The sequence below is a fragment of the Drosophila montana genome, unplaced genomic scaffold, assembly GCF_035044405.1.
Source record: "Drosophila montana isolate Dmon_TW-CO22-7 unplaced genomic scaffold, ASM3504440v1 contig_3733_1, whole genome shotgun sequence".
In the NCBI taxonomy this organism is placed as follows: Eukaryota; Metazoa; Arthropoda; class Insecta; order Diptera; family Drosophilidae; genus Drosophila; species Drosophila montana.
Window position 1 is genome coordinate 8,468,914 of NW_026998620.1, and position 8,631 is coordinate 8,477,544.

Here is an 8,631-nt window from a genome sequence, read left to right on the forward strand (position 1 = left end):
TTAGATTGGTTTTTATAGGTTTATTGTTGTTTAACCCCCTTCTCCACAGTGTCTGATAACATATATGAAACTAGTCGAGGGCTTGCCGAGAGCTCAGAACTGGCCCCAGCGATTCGGCAACCCTTCGCCATTTGGATAGTTTCGACTATTCATATGCTTAATCAAATAGTTGGCAAAGTATTCACCGCGTTTCTCCGGCTGGACACACTGCACTGCTCTCCAGCCATTCGAAATGAGAGCGCACCTCTCCGGCTGCACATGAAAGGGCTTTGAGATGGTCAAAAAGCTGCGTTTCTTGCGCGGCCGTTGAGGTACGTTCACCGGTTCCAGCATGTGGTGCAATTCAATTGGTGGCTCGTGCGGGGCATCCAGCAACATGGCCACTTGGGGATTCTCCAAGCGCATTGCTTGCATCTGAACCTCATCCAGTTGCCTTTGCCAAGCGTCGTTGCCGTCACCGTCACCGTCGCCGTCGCCATCGCCGTTGCCGTTGCCGTCTCGCACGTTGACAACGTTGACAGCTTCCACCTCGGGCAACTGCAGGTGTATTAGTTCTTCAACAACTCTCTGCTCCATGTGGGTGCTCTTCTCTTCTCTTTGCGTTGATTCGATTAAATTAAAAACTCAGTTAATACGGCAGTTTGAATAATAGCTGCTAATTCGAGAAAATTCTTTGTTTTATTTTTTTTTTGTGTTGTGCTTTCGTATAATAGATTAAAACTGAATTTAATGATAGTAAAAAGAAAAACAATTGCCCAAATTATTCTCCAGGCCTGCCTGACTTGTACTGAATAACTTAACATACTGCCACTTACAGCGAAATGCGCACATTTCTCTCAAATTTGAAGTGCAAACTTCTGATCAATGCTATTTGGGACTCGAAATCAATTTTATATGCGATAAGATACAACTGTGTATCCATTAAATACATACACTCGCTGACACACACACACAGGTACACATACACAAAGTCAGAAGACACATATACATATATATGCCCGTATCGACAACTCAAATGCCATAGAACCGTCTGGCTGCCCAGCGGCAAATGCTGCTGTTGCTCCCCAGCGTCCAGCTACAAATGGATAAATGCTGTCTGACATTTACCCGTTTCTCCCCTCGAATACACGCTCACACCTACAAACAAAAACCCAGCACCCACCCACAATGATTGCACGCATTTAGCCCTCTTTAACCCGATGGCGTCTCACTTTTGTGTGTATGAGTGTGTGTGTGTGTGTGTATTGCCGCTGCCATTGTTGCTGTTGCTGCTGCTGCTGCTGCTGCCGTCACCATCATCATTACAAGCAATTTAATTCGTCTTAATGTTGCCATGAAGCGCGCGCCGCAGCTGCTGCTCCATGTTGCTGTTGTAAATAGCTGTTGCTGCTGTTGTTTGGTCCGTGCTTTTGATGTGCTGTAAATGATGACATTATGGCTGCACAATTAATAACTTTGATTATTAAAAGTGCTTATAATAATTGTAACCCGCAATCGCAAAATTGCAATCCGCGAGCACAGGTCATCAACTGGTAGGAAAGCCGTGCGGCAATTGAGGTGGCTAAATAACATTTTCATGGGGCGCTTAATTCGTGGCTTTTAAATAAAAGTCAGGCAAGCGCGTGGCAACAAGCACAAGCACAAGCACAAACAGAAACACAAACACACACATGCAAAGCTGCGCGCATCCAACAAGTTAGCTGTCAGCAACATGTTGCTAGCAACATTTAAGCAAGGCGCCGTCGCAGTTGCTCACAAACGGCCAATTTGGCGCTCTCGCACTCACGCGCTGTCGGACTCTCTCCCTCCCTCTGTGTGCTACTGCTGGCAATTTATTAAGGTCTATCCTGTGGCACTGTGTGTAATCACATTGTTGCCATTTTCACTTCATTATTTGCCTTTATATGTGGCAATTTTGTTTTATTGCTGGCGGCCTGGCAGCATCCTTCGGCTCATGTTTGCGTAAGCTTTGGCGCGCTCTCTGGCGTCCCCTCACCTAAGCTCTTGCTTCTTCTCCCCCACAAACACTGGCGATTTAGTTGGTTAAGCAATAAGGCCAGGATATGCCACCTTACGCCACCCATTCGGAGGCAATTCTAGCGGCAGTTGGCCCTCAATGTCGCTTATTCGCTTCTAGCTACCTTGTTTGCGTGTGTGTGTGTGTGTCTGTGTGTGTTTCTGTGCATGTGCGTGTGGACAGCAGACGGTAATTATTATGCCATGTCCAGCGATAATTGGATTCAATGAAATGCCTCCATGGACGGTTTGTCTGTGCGCAGTAGCATAAAAAGTTTCCCCTGCCAATGTCTGCGCCACGCTGCAGTCGCACTCTGCACTGTCATTCCGGCTATGTGTATGTGTGTGTGTGTGTGTGTGTGTGTGCATAGGTGGGTTTCTGCAAGGATTTGTATGTTTATTAAATGCTTGGATGACAATTAAATATTGTCAACTAATTGCATACAGTTGGATAAACGCTGACTTATTCCCAGAACCACAGGATACTTATGCAACTCACTAAAAAAAGAAAGTGTGCATTATCTGGACTCGTTATCATAATAACTCTCTGCAGTAAATCATGGAATTGCCTTGTCGCAGTGAATAAATAAATAGCTTAAGAGTTGAGAGGTAGAGCAGATGCTCTAGTAATCAATTAAACAGAAATAAATCATTGTCAAAGACATGCATTTTGATGGGAACTGCATTCAATAAATTGGTAAACATTTTATATATCTATTTTTGTACTAAACTGATAAACCAATTATGCAGAAAATAGTATCAAATTCATAAAGCAGCTTAAGCATTTTTTAAATAAACATCCATTAAAAAAACTATAATAATTGTGGTATATATTTAATTTGTATAAACATTATAATTCATTGTAAACGTGTTTGCCAATCGATTGGTTTTTAAAAAATTTCATAAAAATGCTAAAAGTGTTTTTTTGCGAAATAAAAGCAGTTGACTTACTAAATATAAGTTCTTACTAAATGTGTGGCTATACACTACCAATGCAGTGATAGTTACATTTAACATAGATAGTTACATTGAAAAAATAAAATAAAAAATACAATATGGTTAACGATCACAGGATTAAAGCAAAATGTTATTAGACGATTTCGTGGAATTATTTATGCAAGCTAATTTACGAACAGTTGTCATTTAGAAACCAATTTCAGGAGCATCATAAAATTGTCATTATCAGTTCATGATAAATAAAAGCACATTAACATAACCCAAATATTATACTAATGAATCATTAAACATTGCCCCAATGGTATTTACCAGCTGCCAGCTAATTAAATTGAAATATTATTGCATTTAATTATCGGGCTGGTATTCGGCGTGGCACATAGGACTGCCGCCAATTGCTGAGCCTCCCATTCGGCTCGACCAGAGTCAACTGTTTGGGTGCATTCTCTGGTCTCGCATAAAATGTCAACTGCATTAGCGTCATCATAATGGCAACACTCTAAAGACTGCCCGGGAGCAGGCTGCCGGTCCGACCGGGCCTTTGATCTGCGTTGGCTGCGATGGCGGCAGCGTTTCGCTTGTTGAATCCAATATAGACAAACATATTTTTTACGGCGCGAGAGAAACTGAGATGCGGGATCCGAGAGGCGATATGCTAGATGGGAGCGCTGACTGTGTGTGCTGCGTTTAGCTTTTATATTTTCGTTTTTAATTACTTTTGCGCTATTTTTGAGCTGTCTGCGGTACAGGCCTATAGCCGTACCCTTACCCGTACCCGTACCCGGACCCGAAAGCAGCATCCAAGTAACGCAGAGGCTGCCTCTTTACTAGGTGTTAATTTATTTTTAATTTTTATTATTTATCTGCGCCATGCGATCTCTTGCAGACTGCGACGACAACAACGACAACGCCAACAACGACGTCGACGACATTGCTGCCAGGCCCGTCCCCTTCAAAGAGTCAGGCACACATTTAAGTGGATCGCAGTGCGAAGATACTGGTGCGCCATTCAATTCCATCATCAAAATGTTGACGTTTCTATTGCATGCCAGTGGCAGTTGGTCTCCAACTCTGGTCTCCGGCTCTCCGGGCTCTGCACTCTCGCATGCAATTAATATCATTTTTATGTTCTAATGACATTCGTTGCGCTGCATTTCGTGTGCATTTAGTGGCCCCCAACATCATCGCTCAAAACGGCTTGGCAGGCACGAATCTTTCAAGTTGTAAAAACGCCATTAAATTGGCAGCGAAGTGGATGCCAAGCTGATATTGCCCCTGGCCCCTGCCCCTGCCCCTGCCCCTACCCGGTGCTGATCTGGCATGATCACTCAACAGCCAAACAGCCTGGCGGGCTGCCATTGCCGCGGATGCCTCGGCTTCGTAGCCATAAACTCACCAATGCGTACGGCGCCCACCATTAATGGGTGCGGGGCGGGGCCCCTGTACTATATAGGAGCATGCCTCTTGTTTATTGGCATTAATTAATTTGTATGTTTTTATTTCGATTTGAGTCAAATTTTCTTCGTTCGTTCGCTCTTTTGTTGTAAATATCATAAATACTTCGTTGTCGGCCTCATAAACTTGCTGAAAAATAATAAAACCCCAAAAAATGTAGAGAAAGTTGCGCCACTGACGGGCAGCCACTGGTGGGTGTAGTACTTGGCTACTGTGACTGTGGATACAGTTATTGTATCATGACTGGAATCTTAATGGCCAATAAAGCTAATTAAATCTTAATACGAAAGAATCTTTGGGCCACGGCAACGAGTTAGACAAGTCGATCAAGTATGGGAAATTGTTGCATAAATCAAATAAATACAAATATCTTCTACGATGAGTGTAGACACACACATTACTTACCAATTGTGTGCGGATGAAATGTGAGAGTGTGTGCGTGTGTGTGTGTGTGTGTGTGCGTGTGTTGCGGGATGTGCTTCACAATTTTCACTTTAGGGCTTGCCTTTCGTTGACAGCCGACCAAAAGGCGAATCGAAATTGTGGGATGCTGCCGGCGGGGCTTTCTGTCTGTCAGTCTGGCAATGGCAACCGCCTGCATCTCTTTAACTTCGACAACGACTTGGCTCTCTTGACTTCTTGGCTGTCTTATGAGTGGCCGCCCCTGCTCCTGGCCGGAGTACTTTGGCCAACCCAACAAATCGTCGTGCGTTCGTCGTGGCAACGCATTTTCAAAATGATGCGGTGTCTGCGTTTAGGTGGAAAATTGAATTTTCATTTTCATTTCGAGTTTTTATTTTATTTTATTTTTCCTCTCGCTGCCGTCCGTCGCATTGCGTCTCGTTCGGGGTGTGCTAACTTAAATTTGATGAGCCCAAGGTATTTAAATAAATTGTTGCATGCGCTCTGTTTGACATTTTGTTATTTTTGTTGTTGATTGGTGAAGTTCCCGTCTCGAGAGTGTGCGAAGCCCCACTCCCATCCTGCTGCCTATCCCCTTCGGCTTCCCTTTCTATGTCACCCACTCATCTATGTTGTGCATTTTGGCGCCCCCCTTTGTGCACCTGCAGCGGATGAGTCGCCCACGCCATCGGTTTGGTTTTCGGTGCGTTATAATTTTAGATGAATGCCCACACTACCAATCCATAAATCTAGCTAGGGTGAAAATGTGTGTAAAACAAAAATTTTGAAATGCATTAATAATGCCATTTGGTTTCGAATATGCTACGCTTAATTGCCGTAGCAAAAGGTTAAGAAATTAATAAAAATTATTTTTGTGGATCCATAAATTTGTTTAATTAAACAAAATGGCTGTTAAAATAACATACTCTTAGTTATTAATTTAGAATACTAGGCGATTAAACGAGCCGAGGTTAGAATTCGATTCATTTGATCGAGTTCAAACTCATTTTGAAATGTCTGTTTAAATTATATTAGGTTTATCACAGGAGAGGAATCTGTGCAAATGTAATGTATAAAATTTGAAGAAAAAACATTACACGGACAATGGTGTACTTGTATATAAATATATATCTATCTGTCTAAGGAGGGAGATAGACTTTTATGAATATTATATTAAGTATAAGTGTATTAACATAACTAATCGAGTAAAAGTAGTATAGATAGGGTAAGAGTAAAATCAGGTGTAAAAAGAGGTATAAGAGAGAAAGAGAGAGATAATTGGAGAGACAGAGAGAAAGAGAAAGGGAGAGAGAAATAAAGAGAAAGATAGAGAGGGAGAGAGAGAGGGTAGAGGGACATCGAACAGGAAAGAAAGTATACCACTTATAATCGAATTACAAAATCCTCATAGTCTCATAATTAAAGCACAAAGTCCTGTGCGCTTTACTTGAATTCATGAGAATCGCATAGTAAGGCATTCCCACCCGTATAAAGACTTAAATCTCCTCCTCTTTCTTTAACCTCCTATTTGTTTTATTTTTATTACCATCATTTTCGTAGTTATAAACAGTCAGCTTAACTTATATTACTCTAGATTGAGACATGAATTACTAGGATTTAATTTATGCGAGACATGCTATTTATAATCTTAGTTTCTAAAGTCAGCGTCTGTTGAGTTAAATCTAGATAAGTTTTATAGCTAATTATAGGTGATTTCCAGTAGCTAAAAGTTTTGATTGCACATTTAAAGTTTATATTTCAAAGAGATAGTCAAGTATTTAGTTAAGAACATTTTTAAATGGTTTGGGAAAAGCAGAAGATATCTTTACTACTTAAATAAAATCAATGCAGTCGCAACGAATGCGGGCTGGTGGGTCTCCACAATCAAGCGCAGACATTGCTAATTGCACGGCACTTTCATTAAGTTATCTATGCCCATACCTGGACAGTAAATAGAATCATCAGAGTTCGATAAACGTTATCAGCCCATCACTTTTATAGTCTCTGATTAATGAAGTTGAACGTCGAACGTCGAGCGCCGAATGTCGAATGTCGATTGCCGGCGGCAGCAGCTCATTTAATTGCTCTGATGGCGACTTGGTTGTAAATAAGGCAAAGAGCAGAGCAAACTGAAGCAAAGAGCAGGCGGAGCAGACAGCTTAAAGGCCCACTCCAACATTTACAGGCAGCGGCAACAGTTGCCCCTGGCTGCAGCAGCTGCTGCTGCTGTTGGTGCTGTTGGTGCTGCCGTTGTGCCTCATTGTCTCCGCGTGTCTCGCGCTCTGCGCCGCCTGTGTCGACTCTTAAGCGGCCGACTGCAACATTCTTTGCTGACAACGCAGTAATTAAAATTCAATTGCAATTAAAAGTGCGCACGCAAAACGGGCAACGACAAACAAAATGAAGTGCAATGCCAATGGCGAGGGGGCAACCAGGGCGCATTGCATACAAATTTGTCGCATGGCCAACATTTTGCCTTTTGTTGGATGTCTGCTGATTGTTGCCTGCCGCCTGCTGTCTGCTGCCTACTGGCTGCTCTCTGGGCCTACCATGTGCGTTCTTTCAGTCGCGGTTATTCCACTTGTTCGCACATTTTCGCGTAGGCGTTTGACGTGCCGCTGATTAGGTTGCAGTTCTCAGCTCTAATGGGCATGTAGATGCCGCAGTTGCCGACTATTGATTGTTGCCAAATGTACGATATATGAGATGCTTTCGCATCTCTAAATATTTGTTAACGCGAAACTGCTTAGCCAACAGCAATCGCAATTGACCAGGCTAAGCGCCAAGCGCCGAGCGTCGAGCTCGCTGCGCCTGGGAAATGTTTTCTAATTGCCATCATCCAAACTTCGTGGAAGCCCGTCGAAATATTTGATAATTATTCGATATGTGCATTATATTACTTCGAATGATACTACCCGATCCGGCAACAAAAGCAGCATATTCGCTATTAATTTAACCAACATCAAGCAACTAGCGATTCGACCCTTTTGCGGCCTTCGCTGCCATTGCTGCAGTTCGCGTGAATTTTGTATGTTGTACGTGTCAGCAGAAATTTGGAATTATTAATAAGTGCAAAATTAATAGGAATTAAAAACAATTACATATTGTACAATGGCTTGTTGTTGCTGCTGCTGTTGTTGTTGCTGCTGTTGCTTTTGACTCGGCACTTTTATGCGCATTTAAAGGTTTATGTTTATGAAGCTAATGACCGTTTAGACAGGTGCCAAAAGAGCTCGAATCGAATGAATATGTATGTATGTATATGGATCAATGATTGGCAAACTAGCGTTATTTTAAATTGTATTTATTTAGCAATTAATTGTTATTATCGTGTGTATGGTAAATGCATTTCATATGCTTTTTTGTTCATATTTCATAATATCTACATGCAAATCCAGTTCATGGCAAACTTGTTGCGAATTTCAACATGAAACATGCCAATCAGTTTGTTTCTTTTTATGATTATTGTTTTTGGTTCATTAAATAATTGTAGGCACTGTTTGGCATATGATCTACGTGCAGACACACACACGCACACACACACACACACGTGGGTTGCTGCAGGGTGGATGCACATAATTAATTACGGGCTGCTGTTTAAATGCAATTTAATACCCTATGTCCATTAAATAGAAAATAAAGAGTATATCAAAGTTGGGATACATATTCATATCTATGTATCTATAAGTGAGTGGTAAATTGAATATTTGATACTCCATAAAGTTATCAGCTAAATTTACCGAAACGGTCAAATAACATTTTTGCATCTAGTTAAATCTAACATGACATCCATATTCAATTCAC

At 41.8% G+C, this 8,631-nt stretch overlaps 1 protein-coding gene across 1 annotated transcript; it reads right to left on the reverse strand.

The window, feature by feature from the left end:
* On the reverse strand, positions 1-724 carry soti (scotti). The gene has a single exon (XM_064693819.1). It carries the CDS (start codon positions 574-576, stop codon positions 94-96), a length of 483 nt encoding a protein of 160 aa, XP_064549889.1. The 5' UTR covers positions 577-724; the 3' UTR covers positions 1-93.
* Between the last annotated feature and the right edge of the window lie 7,907 nt (positions 725-8,631).